This window comes from Branchiostoma belcheri, unplaced genomic scaffold (assembly GCF_001625305.1).
Source record: "Branchiostoma belcheri isolate BF01 breed outbred unplaced genomic scaffold, Haploidv18h27 scaffold98, whole genome shotgun sequence".
In the NCBI taxonomy this organism is placed as follows: Eukaryota; Metazoa; Chordata; class Leptocardii; order Amphioxiformes; family Branchiostomatidae; genus Branchiostoma; species Branchiostoma belcheri.
In genome coordinates, this window is record NW_017804664.1 from 1,139,060 (window position 1) to 1,161,094 (window position 22,035).

General features: G+C 39.9%; 1 protein-coding gene across 1 annotated transcript; it reads left to right on the forward strand.

Annotated features, from left to right (window-relative positions):
* Positions 1–7,805: 7,805 nt before the first annotated feature.
* LOC109461975 (collagen alpha-1(I) chain-like) lies at positions 7,806–11,844 on the forward strand. Its single transcript, XM_019758456.1, has 5 exons — positions 7,806–7,812; positions 8,907–9,644; positions 10,395–10,676; positions 11,327–11,416; positions 11,828–11,844. Exons 1-5 carry the CDS (start codon positions 7,806–7,808, stop codon positions 11,842–11,844), a joined length of 1,134 nt encoding a protein of 377 aa, XP_019614015.1.
* The last annotated feature ends 10,191 nt before the right edge of the window (positions 11,845–22,035 follow it).

Sequence of the window (22,035 nt, forward strand, 5' to 3'; positions counted from 1 at the left end):
AGAAGCACCAGACAAAGCGCGACTGATCTCCTTGCGGTACCGATGCCATTAAGAGAAATATACCGGAGATCCCTAGCCTACTCTGGCTCTCTTGTATGGAACGCTCTTCCGCAGCATGTTAGAGCAGCACCTACTCTTAGAACCTTTAAAAGACTGCTAGTATCGTAACTGACTGGACGACTTTGGACACAACGAGTTATGTAGTTATTTATTAGTTATTGCCTATTTTGTTTATTTATTTACTTTGTGTGAGTTACCTTATGTATAAAAAATATTACTTTGTTTTCATTTGTGAGCAAGTAGTATTTATGTTATGACCCCCTGACACTCCTCCACGCTCGACCTCTATGAAAAGCGGCCGAAATAGCGGCCGATTAGAGCATGTAACACTGTTACAGATCGAGTTGAAATAAAGGCTCAAACAAACAAACAAACAAGGTAACTACTATAATTTGTTTTAATTTATGGTTTTCTAAACTCAAAGTACAATACTTTGAGTGTTAAAACTGTATCATTTGCCAATGTATAACTTTAATACGTGTATTGTGAGGTTTAAGTTACCTAAACAAGTCACAAGGTATAGCATTCACATCATTCACCATTAAGAAAATGTTTACATTTACTATGCAAGTTAGGTCACTATTTGCATATTTGGTATCTTTCGATGATCCACCTGCAATAAATTACATACATCACAAGTTCTATTATGTAAAATACTGTAATTACAGAATTTCTTCCTAATTTTTAAGAAAATTCCCTAATTTCCTAATTTTAAAGAAAATTTCTTCCTAATTTCTAAGAAAATTTGCATTTGATTATGTATATCGCTCTCTAAGCTACCTATGTACCAAAAGTAATAAAATACGATAAATTCAATCCAATTTAATTCTTTAATATTATATATCAACATTGTTTTTTTGCTATGGCTGGGTTGGGGGTGGGTGGGTGGAAATGGTCTCTTTGCTTCTGAGTAATCGTCCGATAGCTATAGCTGGTGATATAGAGATGGGGACAAGGTCATGTAGGGGGTGGCATTTGTGTGAAGAGTTTTACGGCAGCATCCTCTGGACTTATCCGCTTGAAGATATACGTCGGAAACTCCTCTGCAGTTCCAGAACAAGCCGCTAGAGGGACAAAACCCACACCACATATTCCTGACAGGAAAAAAAAAGCTCTGTCACCTTTAAGTCAAGACCCTAGTATGTTTGTGACAAAAGATACACTAGCCGGAAGTTCTGTTGCAGTTCCAAGGTCAGCCGACAGGAGGCCCATATATGACCTTGACCAATGTCTTTCTGCGACCTATAGCAACATACTAAATGTTATGACAATCCACCTGGCGACCTGTTGCTACGGTATTAGTTACCATGGCTAGGCGCGCTCGAAAAGTATCCGGTTACAACACGCAATTGAAGGGTAAATTCGTCAAAATAAATTGAAATTATGCTTTATAACGGACACGGAGTGGGAAGTGTAATTTTTTTTTTATTTTATTGTAAATAACAGCAGGTACTTTAAGTACCCATTAATGGAACGCGTGTTCCATTCGAATTAGTTTGCGTTCTAGAAGAGGTGGGAACCTTGAAGCCCAGATTTAAGCAATGTGCCATATAAATATGTTTGCTTGAATGTTTTACTTCCACGATGGTCAGATTCGGGCCCAAAGTCCCACTCCGCTACTATGGAGATCGAATCCCCCGAACCCGCGAATCTTGTTCGATATGACGTCATTCGAATAGAGCGGGCGTTCGATCTGGGGTTACCCGCGGTCATTTACAGTAAAGCCGCTACAACCGGCTACTTCAAGCCCTTTTTTACTTGGGAACCACGGAACAGGAAAAATCCACCTTTCCACAAATATGAACCGTTTTCAAAACATTACATCTATGCCGTGATTTTATTGTGGATATGTAACATGTAACGAAGCTACTGCCGTCATCGTGGGTGACCTTGAAGGTCAGAATTTTTGTTGACGCTGTTATAAAATCCAGGTCCCCCATATCCAAGTGGCACAGCATGCGTGCAAACATGGTATTTTAACCATTCCCAAAAATCGCTCAAATTACCTCATTGAGGGCTTGTTTAGAAGAGGAACGATTTCCGCAGATTTCTGTCTTAGGGATTTTTTAATTATGGCCGCGATTATGAATTATCGGTATTTAAAGTTAAAACACTGCGTTTTTAGCTCTTCTTTTGACTGTACATGTAAGTCGGGTTTTAGTTAAAAAATAAAAAATCCTAAGACAGAAAGTTTTAAATTTACTGTAATATTTCTAAAAATCCAAAAATCTAACCTTATTTTTAATTTTCGGGGCCTCTTAAAATCAGTTGTTTGGTTCTCGTGAACCCTTTTTGAAATCCGAAATTGATCTCATTTGGAAGCAAATGTACACAAAGTGGAGCAAAGGCAGTGCAAGAATAACATTTGAGGTAAACAAAATCACTTATTACATTTTATTTTGACGAGTATTTACTCTCCAATTACTTTTGTTTATTTTCAAATTTTACCCGTTGCCCCCGGGCCGGCCTGGGACTCCCGCGCGGCCACGTTCGAACACGTTCTGTAACCCGATACCTCCCTAGTAATGCGACTTTTAGCTAGCAACCGACCGCCGTGTTCATACGAGTTACCTATTGTCTTATAGGCATTGTTACTACATGTATATAAAATGTATATAAAGTTTAACAACTTTATAAGAAATGATGTTAAACTTAAAAACTCATGACTGTAGTCTCTCATTAGTTCTTATTTGCAATAGTTATCTAAGTTAATAATATTCTACATATTCATATTCTCTTGAAAAAGTATAGCATTTTCTCATAAATTATGCAAAAGAGGTCAAATTTGAATAATATATGGTTAATGATGGTTATCTCTATTTAACTTCAAAATGTATTCCAGACGCAAGTAATAAGTAATAAGCTTTTGTTAATACAAAGGAATTACTTATTATATTATAAATATTATAAATAATTATTATAAATAAACAGATGCAAGCTACGATGCGGATGCCAACAAAAAGAAGAAATGTCGCAGCCTCGGCAATAAGATGTTGAGAACTGTCAGTCTTGTGATCGGCTTGGTAGTCATAATCCTATTGCCGTATTTGGCAGGTAAGACTTCTATAGAAATGGGTAAACGTTGAGTTTATTGTAAAGTAAAACTGAGAATGCACTTTTTTCAGCAAATTGCTAATTTATCTGCAGAGATTATTGAACTTAGCAGAGTTTAGGGGGTTAATTGATTAGTGACTTTATTGTTAGTATAAACTAATATGCTATCATGAAAGTTCATCTGTGTTGGTAGTTACATGTTTAAAGTTAAAACTTTTGATCCAACACAAATAAATCTCTCACCTAGAGCTTTCGACCAGTCACTGTGGTCTTCCTCAGTAGAATGACCCAGTGAAGCTTGTCACGTGGCTTCTTTGAAGTGTGACGTCAACACTGGGTCAAAGGTATCTGGTAGACGAAGTCAGCCCCCGTCGCGGTTCAATGAGGCCACGTGACAAGCTTCACTGGGTCAGTCTACTGAGGAAAACCAGAGTGACTGGTCGAAAGCTCTAGGTGAGAGATTTCTTTGTGTTTGATCAAAAGTTTTAACTTTAAACACAAACTAATTTGGTTTATTACTATACCAGTGTAGTAAATGTATTTTCATTAAACAGTTTCAGTCAGCAATAATGCTGGGGAAATTGCAAAGCTGTCAGAACAGATTGCCAGGCTTGAAGGCAGAACTGAACGTAAGTAGTATGTCTTTTTAACGGTAGCCTGGTATCCAGTCTGATCGTGGTCGGGTCCGAAAGAGCTCTGTCCCTCACATAGGTTTCACGGTGTGTATTTCACGAGAGATTGATTAGCCCTCCACGAACATCGTGTTGGGGGGAAACCAAATCCCCAAGCATACTGTCTCTTATTAGCGTAACTCCCCTACCGGGACGGTCTGTTGCACTGGGCGGGGGAAGCTATTAGAGCCCCCGAAGGCACAACCTGCCCGAACACCCCAATACCCCCAATCACATAAGACTGGATACCAGGCTGTAGAAATGGAGGAGTATTGTGGCCAGTCGTTTCTTTTTTTTTGGGGGGGGGGGGGTCGCAGCTAAAACAAAGGGTTAAATCGGCATGTAATTTTATACGTCGTCTGCAGCCATGCCCTTGATAATGCACATATTTTTATTTTCACCGTAGCTGTTGTCGTGGTCGATATAATATTTCAAAAGCACCCCTAACTTTAAGAAGCACATGGGACCGGCCGCAAAAAAAACGTTGTTTTGAATAGCAGGGGACGCATTTCCTTCGGGCAGATATGGATTTTAGTCGGTGAAAAGTCAATGTTGTCTTCGCTGTATTTCTTTGTAATTTGGCATGTGGTGTGCCGTTATGTCCGTAATGACGCACGTTGTTTTCCTTTCACTGTAGCAGTTTTATACTGAGTTAAATTCATGTTTCAGAAACACCCCTATTTCTATATATTATCCTATGAAAAAGGTAGCTGTGTTGTTAGATATTAGGTGGTGGTTGTGTATAATCGTTTGTGAGTATCTTTCTGGATTGTGACTTGTTACCTTCGCCAAGAAGGTTATGTTACTTTTCAGTAGCGTTTGTCTGTTTGTCTGTCTGTCTGTCTGTCTGTTTGTGAACAGCATAACTCAAGAAGATTAGTATGCATTGTCATGAAAGTTGGTAGGTGGGTAGGTCTTGATGAGACCTAAAAATGATTAGATTTTGGGCCCCCTGGCGACTTTTGTTGGTACTGCAGCAGAACTTCCGGTTTTGATATCTCGCGATCTGGACATGCTAGGGTCACGAATTTTAGTTGGTAGATAGCTCTTGGGGTAGGGAAGAAGTGACATGAGTTTGGGCCCCCTAGCGGCTTGTTCTGGAACTGCAGGAGCATTTGTTGAAAAATTTTCGAAGGATGATAACTGAAGAACCGGTTGACGGATTGTCGTGATTTTTGGTATGTAGGTAGCTGAAGGGATGCTTGACATAATCAAATGACAGTTGTGCAAATCAGGAGCTAATTTGCATAATTAATGAGGAAATTCTATAAATCTGCTTTGTTCGATAATAGGACTATGAAACACTTGTGACATGTAATTGAGAATTAAAAAGAAACATCTGAGGAAAAAGACTATGTAAATGAAGACCTAATTTGCATAATTAATGGCAATTTTTTTATAATTTCATAGTTGTAACTACTGGGAATTTCATACTTGCCACATTTGGAAGTTAAGTGAAGGCGAACATCAATAAACATAATTTATTCAAATAATGACCTCATTTGCATAATTTATGAGGAAGTGCCATAATAGCATTTTTGTTAAGATAAGACTGTCATTGGGTGGAGAATATGATCAACTGATATAACCCATGCAAATGAGGATCTTATTTGCAAAATCAATTATCAAAATTGTATAATATTTCAACCGCAAGGGTTAACATCATTTGGCGAAGGTATGAGATCGTGGAACTCTTGTTTGTGACTGTTATTACCTTCGCCAAGAAGGTTATGTTTTCAGAGGCGTTCGTGTGTGTGTCTGTCTGTGACCACGATAACTCGAGAAGGCTTAAATGGATTGTCTTCATACTTAATAGGTGGGTAGGTCTTCATGAGACCTCAAAATGATTAGATTTTGGGCCCCCTGGCGGCTTGTTGTGGTACTGCAGCGGAACTTCCGGTTTTGATATCTCGTGAACTGGACGTGCTAGGGTCACGAAATTTGAATGGTAGGTAGCTCTTGTGCTGGGGAAGAAGTGACGTAAGTTTGGGCCCCCTAGCAGCTTGCTCTGAAACTGCAGGGGCATTTCTTTAAAAATATTCAAAAGAGGATAATTCAAGAACCGGTTGACGGATCGTCATGATTTTTGGTATGTAGGTAGCTTAAGTGACGCTTGACATAATTATGTGACAATATTCAAATCTGGATGTAATTTGCATAATTTATGAGGAAATTCTATAAATCAGCTGCATTACATTATAGGACTATTTAAGCTTGTGATATATGTAATTGAGAACAAGAGAAACACAGACAGATATTTATTATGTAAATTAACACTTAATTTGCATAATTAATGAGAAAATGTTATAATTCCATAATGGCGACTGCCTGGAATTTCATACTTGGGGTATTTGAAAGTTAAGTAAAGGTGAACATCATTAAACATAAATTATTCAAATGAGGACCTAATTTGCATAATTTATGAGGAAATGATAGAATGGCTTTCTTTGTTACGATAAGACTGTCTTTTGGTGGAGAATATGATCAAGTGATATAATTCATGCAAATGAGGAACCATTTGCATAATCAGGAGGAATAATCTTTACTTTGTCAGTCATAAAGATTAACATCATTTGGCGAAGGTATGAGGTCGTGGAAATCTAGTTGTGACTGGTTTGCTCCTTCTATGACACCTTACCAAACAAGAGATCTGAGATCACATACCTCCATGAAATATGGGCTTGACGTGTAAATGTAAATTTCCTCTTTAATTATGCAAATGACCTCCACATTAACATAATTAATGTATCGTGATGTTAACTTTTGATGAATTTACAATTTACACCAGGTAGGAAATTCCCATCATTTACCCATTGAATTTTCGCATTAATTATGCAAATGAGGTCATAATTTGCATTATTGGTATCTGTTGATGTTCCATCTGCCAAAGATTACATACATTACTGTATTAAAGTACGTACAATAGTAAAACACTGTAATTAGAGAATTTCCTCATTTATTATGCAAATAAAATCCTCATTTGCATAATTTGCATTAAGTTATGTACATCTCTCTCAGCTATCTACCTACCAAAAATGATGAAAATACATTGTTCCTGTCTGGACCTATTGGCTTTTAAAGATTTTCCCCCGAAAGTCCCCTGCAGTTTCAGAACAAGCTGCTAGGGGGACCAAACCCACACCACTTATTCCTGGCAGGACAATCTATCTGTCACCCAAAAATCAAGACCATAACATGTTCAGGACAAAAGATACAAAAACCGGAAGTTCTGCTGCAGTACCAAGGTCATCCACCAGGAGGCCCATATTTGACCTTGACCTTTGGCTTCCTAAGACCTACCAGCATACCAAATATCATCACAATCCATAAAGGCGTTATGGAGTTATGCTGACTACAAATATGCGGAAACTCAAACACACACACACATAGACGCGCCAAAAACAATACCTCCATTTTCATGGAGGTAACTAGATCTCAGTGCCAAAATTACGTCAACACTGGGTGTCCATCCACCCTAACACTCAAATTTTCCACATCATAGCGCACAGAGGTCGCCTTATTCCCTGAGGAAGAACCTCTCATTAATCAAACCAGGTCGTAAGCCCGGGGCAGCCTCGACACAATCAGACATCTGTTACCCTGTCTGGCAGACTCCTCATTAAACCGGAAGTGCTGCTGCAGTACCAAGGCCATCCACCAGGAAGCCCATATTTGACCTTGACCTTCGCCCCCCTAACACCTACCAGTATACCAAATATCACCACAATCCATAAATGCGTTATGGAGTTATGAAGGTACAAAAAAGCGGAAACACAAACACACATACACACACACACACACACACACACACACACACACACACACACGCACACAGACGCGCCAAAAACAATACCTTCCATTTCATGGAGGTAATAAGTAATATGTAGTAAATGATATAATAATGAAATATGACTGTTTAGATTGTCTTGTTGTTGATTATATGTATTTGCAAAATGTAAAACTTCACGGAGGATTGTCGCCTATGGACCTGTTTGATTTGTTACTATACTAGTGTACCGTATGACCGGTGAGATGGTTAAGTGGGTAGAGCGCTCGCCTTGCATTCGGTAGGTCGTGATTTCGTTCCCCGGCCGAGTCATACCAAAGACTTTAAAATGGTACATACCGCTTTCTCTGAGTAGCACTCAGCATTTGAGAATATAGGAGTTAATTACACACCACTACCAGCAGACACCACTACCCTTGCTGCAGTGATTGTACAATCGTGTGGCCTAAGGGAGAAAGATGGAGATGGGCGCAGCCTTATGCGACCATGCTGATGGTTGCGGGAGGGCTTTAACTTTAAATTAACTAGTAGTCATTTTTGTATTTTCATCAAACAGTTTCAGTCAGCAGAAATGCTAGGGAAATCGCGAAGCTATCCGAACAGATTGCCAGGCTTGAAAGGGGAACTGAACGTGAGTAGTATTTCTTTAAAAATTGATTCGGCAGTACGCCCATTTTTAATAATTTTAGACAATCATAAGGTTTAGTGCTTTATGTTTAATAGTTAAAGTCAGCAGATATGCTGTGGAGCTTGGGAAACTATCTGACGAGGTTGCCAAACTGAACCAGACCAAGTGTAAGTGGCCTATCATACTAAAATCATTCATGGATCTGAATGGCTTTATCGCCTGTTTAACAAAAAATCTGTTTTTGTAGTATGCAAAGGTCATTACTCTTTCTAATTAAATAGAAACAAGACACAGTCTCTCTTGATCTAAGGAAGTTTAAAGTTATATGGACAGATTGCCAAAATACACAGGGCTGTCGTTACTAGCGTTAAGTTCCATGCATATTAATGATAGTAAAATGTGTAGCTTTATTTCTTATCATAGTTTTGAAGAATCTGTTTTGATTTGCTAAACGTGTTTGTTTGGTAGCATCTTAGCTAATACCCAAGCCCAAGTAACAGTCGGTCAACAGTCTGAGAAGTTACCTAAAAAGATTACCGATTTAAACAACCATTTCAAAAATAGATTTACCGTTTTTTGTTATTCTTTATTCAGTGTTTTTTGTTTTAAAAGAATACAGTTTTGTTTGTTACATAGGTTTATTGCAGGCATTAACTTGATTCTAATATTGTTTAAATATTTCCCGAACTGCGGTAAAATTTTGCAGGATCCCCTAGGCCAGCTGGACCTCCCGGAGAAAAGGGTGTTCAGGGACCTCCTGGGTCCCCAGGAGAAAACGGGACTTTTGGACCAGCTGGACCCCCTGGCGAAAAAGGGGCTTTGGGACCAGCTGGACCCCCGGGACAAAAGGGGGCTTTGGGACCAGCTGGACCCACGGGAGAAAAGGGGGCTTTGGGTCCAGCTGGGCCGAAGGGAGAAAGGGGTTCTTTGGGACCAGCGGGACCCCCAGGAGAAAGGGGGGCTTTGGGGCCAGCTGGACCACCAGGAGAAAAGGGGGCTCTAGGTTCTTTTAGGCCGCCAGGAGAACGGGGACCAATTGGGCCAGTTTGCAATGCGTCTGCCGGGCCTCCTGGACCCCCTGGTGAAAAAAGATCCGTGGGGCCAGCTGGTTTTGGCGCCCCCGGACTCCCTGGGCCTCCAGGAAATATGGGGGCCATCGGGCCAGTCTGCCTTGGGTCGGTCGGGCCTTCTGGTCCTCCAGGGGAGAAAGGAGCCATGGGGCCATCTGGCTTGGGGTCTCCCGGCATTCCTGGGCCTCCAGGAAAAACCGGACCCAGAGGGCCAGTTGGTCATGGACCTTCCGGGCCTCCTGGTCCTCCTGGAAAGACAGGTCCTCAAGGGCTGATGGGTCCCCCCGGACCACCCGGTCTGCCAGGGACGTCATTCTGCCCTGCTGCACCCTCTGGACATTCCGAAATATCACGACGCCCTGGGTCAAATGCAAGTGAGTCAGCACTTTTACAAAATGGAGAAATTTCCAACCATCTTAAAAGTGGCTAAAGTATTTTTACCTCCTTCTGTTGATTTTAGTTCTTCCTATTTGATATTATCAAGTTGTGGCTGGAAGAAAACGAGGCTTAAGACACAGTCATCTGTCATTAAGTTAACACACACACACCCATGGGGAGAGAGACGGAGACACGGATAGCAAGAGAAAGATAGGGAGAAAAAGAGAGATCTATAAGAAGATAGAACGATTGAAAGACACCGGTTAGACACCCTCGCTTGCACACACACTTTTTGAAATCGTTAAAATTATTTTTTGGTCTAGAATAAACATTTAACACGCCTGAAAGTAATTTTATTCACATTTTTGCGCTGCAATTAAAACAATACTATTGGAGGTTTATTCAGTGCGGGTTTTAATTCATTTGGAGAAGAGAGTCAATTGTTTATTATTAAAAAAAAAGAATTTCCTTTCAAACAGGATCCACGGAAATCACACGCGGGAGCCCCGGTAACAGGATAACCTTCTTTAGAATTTGAAATTTTATCCTTAGCATAGTAACTGACCACCGTGCGCGCGTACACACACTCACTCACACACACATACTCTCTCTCCATCTCTAACACGCACACGACTATCTCTAAGAAGATTATACTTTATTATATTGAATACTGTGATTTGGGTTTTTTTCGGCAATGTCACAGCCCCTGCTCTTATAATGTGAGACACCTTTTTTTTTCTCTTCAGTGTTTTGTGATGACGGTTACACCCTGTTGAAAGGAACCTGCTACAAGATCTTCAAGGTATATAGGAAGTTTAGCGACGCGTCTAACTTCTGTCGTGAAAAAGATGGCGGCAACCTCGCCATGCCCCGAGACGCTGAGACAAATGACGCTCTGCTGAGGTTGCAGGATTCTCTTTTCTTTTACTGGATCGGCCTACACGATCAGCGTGAGGAAGGGACGTTTGAGTGGGTGGATGGTTCTGCGCTTGGAGAGTACGAGTTGTGGGCTCCCGGACAACCAACTGGCAGGTTTCCTTGGAATATTGCGGATTGTGTCACTTTGAGGGTGAACAAATGGATGGCTGTGCCATGCAACCTCAATCATCACTTCATCTGCCAGGCTTCTCCAGGTACTTGACGCAAAAATGGCAGTTTCCAAGGGAGAGGGGGATACAGAGGGGAAGTGGAAAATTAGAACACACACAAGAGGGCACGGCCTCACGCACACACACACCGCTGTCATTTACAGTTAACCCACTACAACGGCTACTAGGAGCCTTTTTCACACTGTCCTAACAGAGAAAAACAAACATTTTCAAATGCAATTTAATTCCTGGATGTTACATCTAGACCGTCATTTTGGACTGAATATGTATTATTCAAAGAAGGCACTGGGTGAATAGCACAGTATTCTTCCTGACAATTGTAAAGTTTACCCATAGCTTAGCAACCTACATCGTGCACACACACACACACACACACACACACACACACACACATACTCACTAGCACCCCTTCCCCACAGTCAGACACAGTTATTAACATCTTTTTTAAAAGATTGTACTTTATCATATTGTTTAGTCTGTTTTGGATTTGGTGTTTAATCTTTTTTCTTTACTATTCTCCCCCTGCTATAGTAATATAAGAATCTTTTTTCTAGCATCTTGTCCTAAAGGTTACACCCTGTTGAGAGAAATCTGCTACAAGATCTACAAGATATCTAAGACATTCAGCCAGGCGACTAAGATCTGCGATAACGATGGTGGTACCCTTGCCATGCCCCGAGGAAATAGGGCACACGCGGACCTGCAAAAGTGGCAAAACTTCCCTAACTCTTATTGGATCGGCCTGCACAGTCAGGCAGAGGAAGAGACGTTTGAGTGGGTTGATGGTTCTGCGCTTGGGAGGGTCAACTTGTGGTTTCCTGGAGAACCAAATGAGATTACTCAGCTTGATGTCTGTGTGGCTTTAGAGGGGAACAAGTGGAAAGACCTGCCATGCACAGTCTCTAATCACTTTATCTGCCAGTCTACAGGTAACAAAATGGAATTTTGACGTATTTTCAAAGAGCATAACATGATTCTGTATTATCATTGAAGTATCACCATTATCTCCTTAACACCTTACACAGACATTCCTTATTTTATTCATGATCAGTTCCTATATTCTTTTACAGGGCTCGGGCGTACCTAGATGACAGGTTTCGGTCAACACTGCTGTAGTAAGCTGCCGTAAAAATCATGTGTAGGAAATCAGGAGACAAACCTCAAGAATTAGCCTTATACGAACAAGGCGTTTCCTTTGCATTCATTTTGTCAAGGTCTATTTATTTGCATGTTTGTGCCTCTTTTTGTTCATAAGTTACTCACCAACGTTTGCAACAATAATGATAAGAATCAACCTTGTGTCAATTTTGGAAATACATCAAGCATGTGTGTTATCTTATATTTAAAATGATTTTTAGAATGGTTTAGAAGATTTTTTGCCCCAAGTGAAACAAGGGAAATGATTGTTAAAATACAATAGCAATTTGTTGATTATCGGATTTTAACCAACAAAGCAGAAGACAGTTTGAGGGAAATGCCTGCAGATTTTATATGCAGGGAATAAAAAGTCAGAATCAATGCGTGTGGAATTACAGAACTAGCAGTAACATCTTTACAAGTATAAACAAGTATACTTTGTAATTGCTGTGGTACTTTTTACATTTGTATTAAGTAACATTAGAGTTGTGTACAATGTGTACAATGAAATTGATATAACTGAAACGAAATCTTTTTGCCTTAGGATTTAAGAACGTGATGTCTATTTGCTTTCGTTCTCTACTTGCCGAGAGAGCGCTAAACGTAAATCATGAACTATTTTAATTATATTTTGATTGTTTAAAACCATACATAAATATGAAATTCACCAACGCCCTAAAATGACAAAAATCTTTATATAAATTATAGACAACTGATGGAAAGATTTTATCGCCTATGGTGGATGTAATGAATTCAAGACGCTGAAGTTTCCAAATAAAAAAATTCACAAGTTGGAACACGTATTTGCATTTATGAACTGCCATTGTGAACAATTAATTTGTCTGCTAAACAGCACTGCGGGTGCATTCAAAAGAAAAGAATGACTATGCATTAATGTATATGAACCATGGAAAAACATATTGTCTACTATAAAACGATTAGAAAAAGCAATGATTTGTAAAACAAGGTACCAACGAATTATCGAATAAAAACCGTACCCAGCGACAAATTTGTTATATTCTTCTATAATTACAACCACATTTTTCTCGAATAGTATGATAATTCATGTGATAGCCTGTACTATCACTTAACACTATAGATCATACTATAGAGTAGGGGACCTTCCCGGTGTGAGAGGTTCAAACCTTACAGTCTGGTCTCAGGTTTGACATCTTTGAAAAGGTGATAGTCACCTGTTATGTCAATCCTTCCACAAATGTGGTAAATCTTCATTATAGATCATACATTTTGGTATGAAACTATGATGTCCTAAACAGATTTTTTAATACACGTGGCACATTTATTGATGGTTACTATGTAAAATGAAAGTAAGTAAGCTGATGTTTTCCAATCAATACATAATGCATTAAATATGCCTTGGGTTTGAAAAGAAAGAAAGAAAAAAATGTTTTCAAAGCATGTATCGGTTAGAAAATCGTTCGGATTTAATAAGATTTGTCTCGACTGTTCAAAGCATGACGTTTGTAGCCTTTCTAAAATAATGTTTTTTTTTTGCTAATTTCAATAATTAGATCTATCTGCACATTGCTTACGGGTGTAGACTTAGACGTACATCGACGGGAGCTTTCTCTAGCGTAGGGCGTGTTTTTCCTGTCAAGAAACCGGACAAGTTGCATCATGCCTGGAGGGCAGCAGCAATCCGAGACTACAAATCCAAAAATCCCAGGAGGTACAAATTGTTTTATCAGAATTGTATACATAGTTGATTTTACCTTAAAGAGACAAGTAATACTACGTAATGACCTCCACCCTGCCGATATAAATTCGATAACGTAAAGTACCAGACTTCAGTTTAGTCCTGGCAGCCGTGCAGTGCACATTGAGAAAGCTTGGCTAAGACAGTTTAACTTGCAAGTACAAGCTACTCTTCAACACACTATAAGGATGAGACACATGACAAAGTTCGATTCAACAGTAACCATGAGTATAAAGTATACTAGTAATGGCAGCTTTGGTCTGCCATGTTCTGGGTTGTAGCTTAAGACATAAGGCTGGCAGTTACTTGCCAAGTTCTCCATGTAGGGCTTACGTAGGGCAACTTTACAGGAAATTCTGAGAGGAGCCGGCAACAGGAATATAGAGTTCCTCTACTAGGCCGACTCCTCTAGAAACATAGAAACAAAACAAACAAACAAGCAACAATTTAAAAAGAGTAATCAAATCAAATCTCTAAACAGTTATGGCATCGACAGGTAGTTGTCCAGGTACATAAGTTGTCGGTTGAAAAAATGTCGTTTAAGCGAGATCTGTAGTAAGAAATTAACAATTTTTAACAGACGGTAAGCTTAGATTTGAATACATGTGTTGACGTATGGATAATGATAACATGTTCCAGATTACAGCTATTCGACTAAAATAGGAATGAGAAAAGGTTTCGGCTTTACATGGTCGCGGTACAAGTAGAAATTGGTCTGTTGAGCGGAGTGACCTAGTTGGTATGGATACAGTCTACTGGTTTATCTGACTGCAGGTAGGCACCACATTTACAAGCCGTATTTCAGATTAAAAAAAACTGCTAAAGCTAATTCAGATGTGAAACAGGTAAGTTGGAAGTATAGCATACAAGTAGACACTTTGATACAACAAGGGCATAATGTATATATCTTTTTAAATTTTATTCACGTGGATTTTTGAGCATTGGATAGGAAGCACTTGTTGTGCTTATGTAAATCCGCTGCTCATAAAACATAATACAAATGTAAACATAAAGATGACATAAAGTATAGCATAAACATAAAATAAAAGTGGCTGGCGCACCAATAACCTATAGCATAACATTAATGAGATCGGCCAAATCTTCCAGAGTGGTGGATATAGTTAAACACAATATCAAAGATACGGCAGTTAGTAGGGTATGGGAGGGAGGGGCTGCCTGTAAGAAGTGAATTACATAATGCGGCGTCGTTTGCGTTGAGTGGGTCGGAAGGAAGTATGTTTTCAAGATGAAGGCAAGATATAGATAACAACATTTTGGTCCTTTCAGTATTATAAAATTTATGTATATGCATAATGTATATAGTAATGTCCGTGGAAAAATTTTTTGACAGGGGTGATTTGAAAGCTGGAATTGGAACAGGTTGATTTTCCAAACTAAATGTTGCAAATAGAATTTTGATAATGTGGCTTTGTAACAAGTATCTGTGACATTCTGTATGGTTTGATGATGTTTCACTGGAAACCAGTAGAGAAATATATTTGAATATTTTGAAAACTGACCTGTATGCAAAATTTAATCTGCTCCTGCCTTTGTTCTGAAGGGTAGACTGTCCGGGTTTTTATGATTTCCACCGAACCAAAACAACATTGCAGCTTAATATACAATGTAAAAGGCTGATGCGGGTATCACAAAAAAACAATCTGACAGCATAGAAAGAATCCAGAAAAGGGCATGCAGAATCATGCTGGGTAGAAGCTATCACTCGTATTCCGCGGCCTTGTTAACTCTGACCTCCAACGTCTGTCTGAGCGCAGACTTAACCTGTGCCGGGCCTTTGCCCTTTCAGCTACGAGGTCTAGGCACGCCCCTTGGCTACCTGCAGACAGTAACCACCCACACAATATGCAGCTTAGGCAAACACGGCGATACAAACCACCCAAAGGGACACAAAGATATCTACGTAGCCCGGTTCCCTCAATGTTGCACATATTGAACACCTTGGAGTTATAGTAGAATTTATTTTTTTATAATAGCTGTATGTGTTGTAATAGTGTTTTATCTTATAGTAGTTGTAATAGTTTTTTTAGCTATATCATGTAATTTGTAACGGATCTTGCAATGCTGTAATTTTTAACATAAAAGTGCAATAATCTAGTGCAATAGTTGATGCTTATGCTTAAGTTATGTACATGTTAAATATATTCTACCTGTGTATCTCATTGTAAAAGCTGCCCAATTCAGCCTGCGGGCTGCAATTAGCAACTTATATGTATGTTGTATGCATGTTCCTTTTGAAATAAACCAGTCTATATATAATTGGTAACAAATGCTTAGACTATAGTGTTCACTATTCAGATTCAGCCCCTTGAAACACTTTTATTCACCTTACTTTCAGCTAAAACAGCGGTGGTAGCTTAAAAACCCAAATCCACAACTGACAGACTAAATAGAACACTGTTTCTACATGCTCCACAAGCTAGGAGGCATTGGAAGATTTCATCAATTTGTCAGGGGGGGGGGGTCTGTCCATTTTTGGTACGGGGGATGTGATGAAGCCATTTACTGCATTTGCTCCCGAGCAAATGTTGGCCTTTCTAGTAAGATTAATGTTAAATTTATTCAGGTACCACACCCATGCAGCGTCAGACTGATTGGAGGTCAGTTGCTGACGCAGCGGCGAATGTTCCTAACCCTATGTACGCCACCAGACCAGGTAAAACAAAATTGTCTAATAATTTGATTGTTCCCAAATAATGTCTTAACTTCATGCCATTTCCAATGACTGAAGAAAAAAAGAGAAGCAAGAAAAACTTTGACACGCACTATATTTGGCTAGACTGTTGGCTAGTCTTATAACGTACGTCTAAAATAGATACTGTCTTACCGGCATTGTAATTGCATGAATATGTACAACATGGTAATATCAATTAACATGTGGTAGAGGTATGCGATACATTTTCTAATAGGCCGATTCTTAGGAAGACAACAAAGTGTTGCGGTGAAACATTTTGTTTTCCATCGTTTTCTTCCCCTCCCTCTCCTACGATTTATTTAAATGGATTATTTTGTTGTTATTTTTTGGGCGAAATAACATTTGGCATGAAGGTAGAGTAGCCAAATTTCCACAGACTTTCCTTTTTTTACTGGATACGGGTTTTTAAAATGATTTATTTTTTGTTGCTGTTTTTATGGCTTCACCATAATGAATTCACCTTGCTTTCAGCAAAAACAGCGATGGTAGTTTAAAAATCCAAATCCAACCAGACCAAACTCAGCCTGGTTCTACATTTTCCACAAGTTAGGAGGCATCTGTCCATTTTTGGTACGGGGGATGTCGTGAAACTATTTGATGCATTTGCTCCCGAGAAAATGTTGGCCTTTCTAGTAAAGGTTAATGTTAAATTCATTCAGGTACCACACCCATGCAGCCTCAGGCTGATTGGAGGTCAGTTGCTGACGCAGCGGCGAATGTACCTAACCCTATGTACGCCACCATACCAGGTAAAACTTGTCTAAAAAGTCGATTGCTCCCAAACAATCTCTTGACTTTATGCTCTTTGTAATGACAGAAAAAAAAGAGAAGCAAGAAAAACTTTGAACACGCACTATATTTGGCTAGTCTGTTGGCTAGTCTCATAACATACGTCTTTTAAGAAAAATACATTAACTATCTTACCGTCATTGTAACGGTGTGACCAATACGGTGTAAAATTATGGGGACTTTGCATCAACTGCCACGTTGTAGAGGTATGCGGTACAATTTTGAAAGGCAGATTCTTAGAAAGGCAACAAACACAGCTTGGTCTTTATTTGTATCCCCCTTCCGCAAGAAATCAATAAACGGTTGCCTCGAATATATATATATTACAATGGTAATAATATATCAAAAAGTTAAACGAATGCAGACAACTGTCGCACAGTACAATTTACGTAGCGGCCTGTATATGTACACTTTGGGGGTACTTGTATTTCCCGTGCATCGCATCCCGCTGCAGCGTAACGTAACGAATGTTAAAGCAAGTATGTCACCGCGGGGTATGGTAAAGACATGTAATTATTTTAAAATATTGTGTACACAATGTTTAATGATGTTAAAACAGATGCAAGCCACGATGTGGTCGACAACAAAAGGAAGAAATGTCGCAGTCTTGGCAATAAGATATTACGAGCTGTCAGCCTTATGTTCGGCTTGGGAGTTATCATCGTATTGCCGTATTTGGCAGGTAAAGCCTACTTTAGTACGGAAATACAATATATGATAAACGGCTTAACTTTATCTCCCAACACAAAATAAATAATGAGTTAACCAAATTTACGGTCAAGGCGGCACAACACAGTATTAGCCCTATGGGGATTTCTATAGTTAAGGACCCCAAAGTGACTCACTTCGACTCACTGAAAATCATAGTAGGGTGCACAAGCAAGGTTCAAGTATCCAAGCACAAATCTACGCAGACTGAACACGCACCATAAATCAACTTTTACAGTCTCAAAAGTGACGTATTCCTCTAACATTTACTACAGGTTCTATCTCGATGCCATGCATAGAACAATCCCTGTACCCTTCTCTAGTATTGTGCAGTACTACTTTGTGCCCGGACTACTTTTGGTTCGGCCAGAAATACTGTGTTGTGCGGTCTCAACTCCGTCAGTCTTAGCTTGTTCACGGAATGGGCCTGTGTAATGTAGATTCTGGGACGTGACGTCGAAATCACATGATTTGCAACAGAGGCTCATACCTGCCAAATAACCCATGTGCCAGATGACCCGTCTAAAACTCGGGGGGGGGGGGGGGACACAGGTTATATGACACGTACGACCCTCTGCTGCAATCATGTGTTTCCGACATCACATCCCGGAAGCTAAAGTGGATGGGTCCATTTCGTGAACAAGGCTGACGGAGTTGGCCGAAATTTGGCTATTTTCTTACGATGCGGGTAAGAGAATAAAGTTTTGCCTTTCTTCATAATAAAGTGTACCAACATTTATAAAATTTCATGCTAAGAAATGTGATATGTAATTTATATTTATACAGGTAACAAATGAGTGTCTATTCTTCTTTATACTGTTGAAGTTAGCATTATTTCTTTTTGGATATTGCTAAATTGACTGATGAGAATTTTAGCGACGTCTCAGGGAGGAGCCTAATGGTACAGTATTGTGTGCAGTTTGCAAGAATTCTAGGAATTGTACAGGCATTTTGTCCACAGGCATGCGGAATGTCCACAGGCATTTCTCTGACCCACATCTATGCCCGCATTCCTGGAACCCTGAAGACCTGCCTGCCCCAGATGGCCCTCCTTTCTGTGACCCCGGGGCTCGTTCATTATACACTCAGGGGGGGGGGGAGTGTACTGTATCTGTCTAGACTTAACATGTACCAAGTCTTCCTTAAAATCATAAAATCATGGTAGTGCCATGCAAACAATAACCCTAAAAGCAACCACTGTCGCCATGGCAATGTATGTTTTCATTGCCAGTCTTGTTCAACTTAGGACTGTACAGCGTAGGCATCGTTAAAAACTTGATTTGTTTTTTAATCCATTTGTTATTTCCAAGTTAATGAACTTTTACCAAACAGTTACAGTCCGCAGTTATGCGACGGAAATTGTAATGCTGTCTGAAGAGATTGCCAGACTTAAAATGAAGACTGAAAGTAAGTCGTATTTCTATAAAAAAAATCAATAGCTTTATTGTTATTTGAAAACTCCTTTTTAATTCGGTAGTACGCTAGTTATATGGTTGTATTTTTGAAAATGTTTTTGTTTAACAGATAGTCAGCACTTAATGGGTAACTTTATTGTCAGCAGGAACTGATTTGATTTGTTACTATATTTGTATATTCTTAAGGTTATGTCAACTGTATTTCTATAAAACAGCTATAGTTGGCAGTTATGTTGTGGATATTGCAAAACTATCTGAAGAGATTGCCGAGCTGAACAGGACTGAGAGTAAGTGTCATAACCAAACTTCCATACATAAAAAGGATCTTAAATATGTATATCTTTACTGCTTGTTATATGTAGAATTGTCCTACGTAGAATCCGTTCTTCGTCTTTTCTTCTTCGTTGATATGTCGGAAATTATTGACATGTTCTATTTTGGTAACCAGATTTTGTTTTGGTAGTCTCCAATTATTTATTAATCTTTTTAACAGTAACAGTCAGCAGCCTTTCTAAGGAAATTACAAAGCTCTCTGGAGAGATTGCTAAAATGAACAGGACTGAACGTAAGTGTTAAAGCGTTTAAAATTATCGTTTTCTTTCTTACATGAGTTTATTACAAGCCCTAACTTGTTTTTAGTTTGGATTAATTAATTATCGCGTTTTGATGTTCACTGAATTGTGTTTTTTTTTTTTCAGAGTCTCTTGGGCCAGCTGGACCTCCAGGGGAAAAGGGGGCTTTGGGGCCAATTGGGCCTCCAGGGGAAAAGGGTGTTCATGGATTATCTGGTCCTTCAGGGATAAAGGGGGCTTTGGGGCCAGCTGGACCTCCGGGGGAAAAGGGTGTCCTTGGTCCTTTTGGACCACCAGGGGAAAGGGGGCCGATCGGGCCAGGTGGTTATGTTTCTGCCGGCCCCCCAGGACCTCCTGGAGAAAAAGGAGCCATTGGACCAGCTGGAACCAAAGGCAAAAAAGGCGCAATGGGGCCAGCTGGTCCTGGGTTTCGCGGGCTTCCTGGACCTCCAGGGAAAAGGGGTCCATAGGGCCAGTTTGCCATGGGTCTTCCGGGCCTCCTGGACCGCCTGGTAAGACAGGTCCTAAAGGGCTTATGGGTCCTCCAGGGCCACCTGGTCAGCCAGGAAGCTCATTCTGTCATGCTGCGTCGCCCGGAAATGCTCGACGATTGGGGTCAAATGAAAGTGAGTCAGCACTTCTGGTACACCATTTTCAAAGTGGCCCAAACATTTAGGATCTCCTTAATTGATTTCAGTTTTCCCTTTTTACTATGAAATAAATTGTTGCTTGAAGAGAACGAACTATTGGTTGTCAGTAATAGAGAGGGAAAGAGAGAGGAGGAGACACAGAAAAACAAAAATGAAGAAAGAGCTTGAAAGACACACAAGCGAGCCATAAACAAAATCTCCCGCGCGCACATACACACACATTTCGTAAAACCTTTAAAAAAGCATTATACTTGATCATGTTAAATAGTATGTGTTCAATTTTGTGCTCAATTTATTTTTCTGTACTGTCCCAATCAATAATGATATGAGACTCATTTGTTTCTAGTCCCTTGTCCTAAAGGTTATACCCCGTTGAAAGGAACCTGCTACAAGTACTTCAAAATATATAAGGAGTTTGACGATGCAACTAAGCTCTGCGGCAAAGATGGCGGCACCCTTGCCATGCCCCGAGACGCTGAGACAAACGAAGCCCTGCTCAACTTACCGGACAGCTGTTGCCGTCCCTGGATCGGCCTGCACGATCTGCATAAGGAAGGACTGTTTGAATGGGTGGATGGTTCTGCGCTTGAGGGGTTCAACTTGTGGGGTCCTGGACAACCGAATGACAAGCATAGGGATGAAGATTGTGTCCTTATCAGCAAGAAGAAATGGTGGGACGTGGCATGCACTCGCTCCCATCACTTCATCTGCCAAGTTTCTCCAGGTACTTTATACAAACATTGCGTAAAAAATGCAGCCTGATATTATCACCCTTGAATTATTACCACTATGTCATCATGGCTCATCACATACATGTTTGGCTTCATTTATCTATACTTTCTTTCATCCATTTACAGGAGTCGGACATAACTAGATGCCAGACCGAGCTCTCACCAAGCTTCAGAAAGTTACCATAAAAGACCCTTTAGAGGAAACAAAGGGGTAAATCTAAAGAATAGGTGTTAAAAAAAGCGTTTTCTTCATATTAATTTTTACAAGGTCTTTACGTTTGTGTGCTAATGCCTCGGTTCGTTAATGAGTTGCTCAATTATGTATGCAATGCTGATGAGAATCAGCCTTATGTGAATGTTATGAAATACATCAAGCATTATGCATTGTATTTAATTTTTACAAGACAATGATATTTAGAATTGTTCAGAAAGTGTTACGTCCCCACTGCAACAATGACAACAAGAAGCCATAGGTGACAATTCTCCGTGAAGTATTATATATTGCAACAAAAAGAAGTAGCCATTGGCGACAATTCTCGTGAAGTGTGATAAATCGAACAAAGAAAAATTGTTTAAACGCGCGTCGGCTCAGTCATCTTAAGACGCAACAACCAATCAGAGATGCGAAATGCCGACACGTGACGCGGGATTTGCATACAGTCTAAACAACGGGGAAGGGCGCGCGATGCCCGAAATATTTTTGCGTCAATATTCAGCGCCGTGTTTCAAGAGATTAATACCGGGAAACAAATTCTTTTCTTGTTTTGAAAGCATTAACATGCATTTACGCTAATCTAGTATGATTCAGGGTTACTTTTTTTTTACCTGCCATGGCCAGATTATCTA

Bases quoted from the DNA above. Each gene is read 5' to 3' on its own strand.
- LOC109461975 (XM_019758456.1), top strand. The intron at 9,645-10,394 runs GTGAGTCAGCAC...TTTTCTCTTCAG, and splicing joins ACGCCCTGGGTCAAATGCAA to TGTTTTGTGATGACGGTTAC. The intron at 10,677-11,326 runs GCAGGTTTCCTT...CTTGTCCTAAAG, and splicing joins GGCTCCCGGACAACCAACTG to GTTACACCCTGTTGAGAGAA.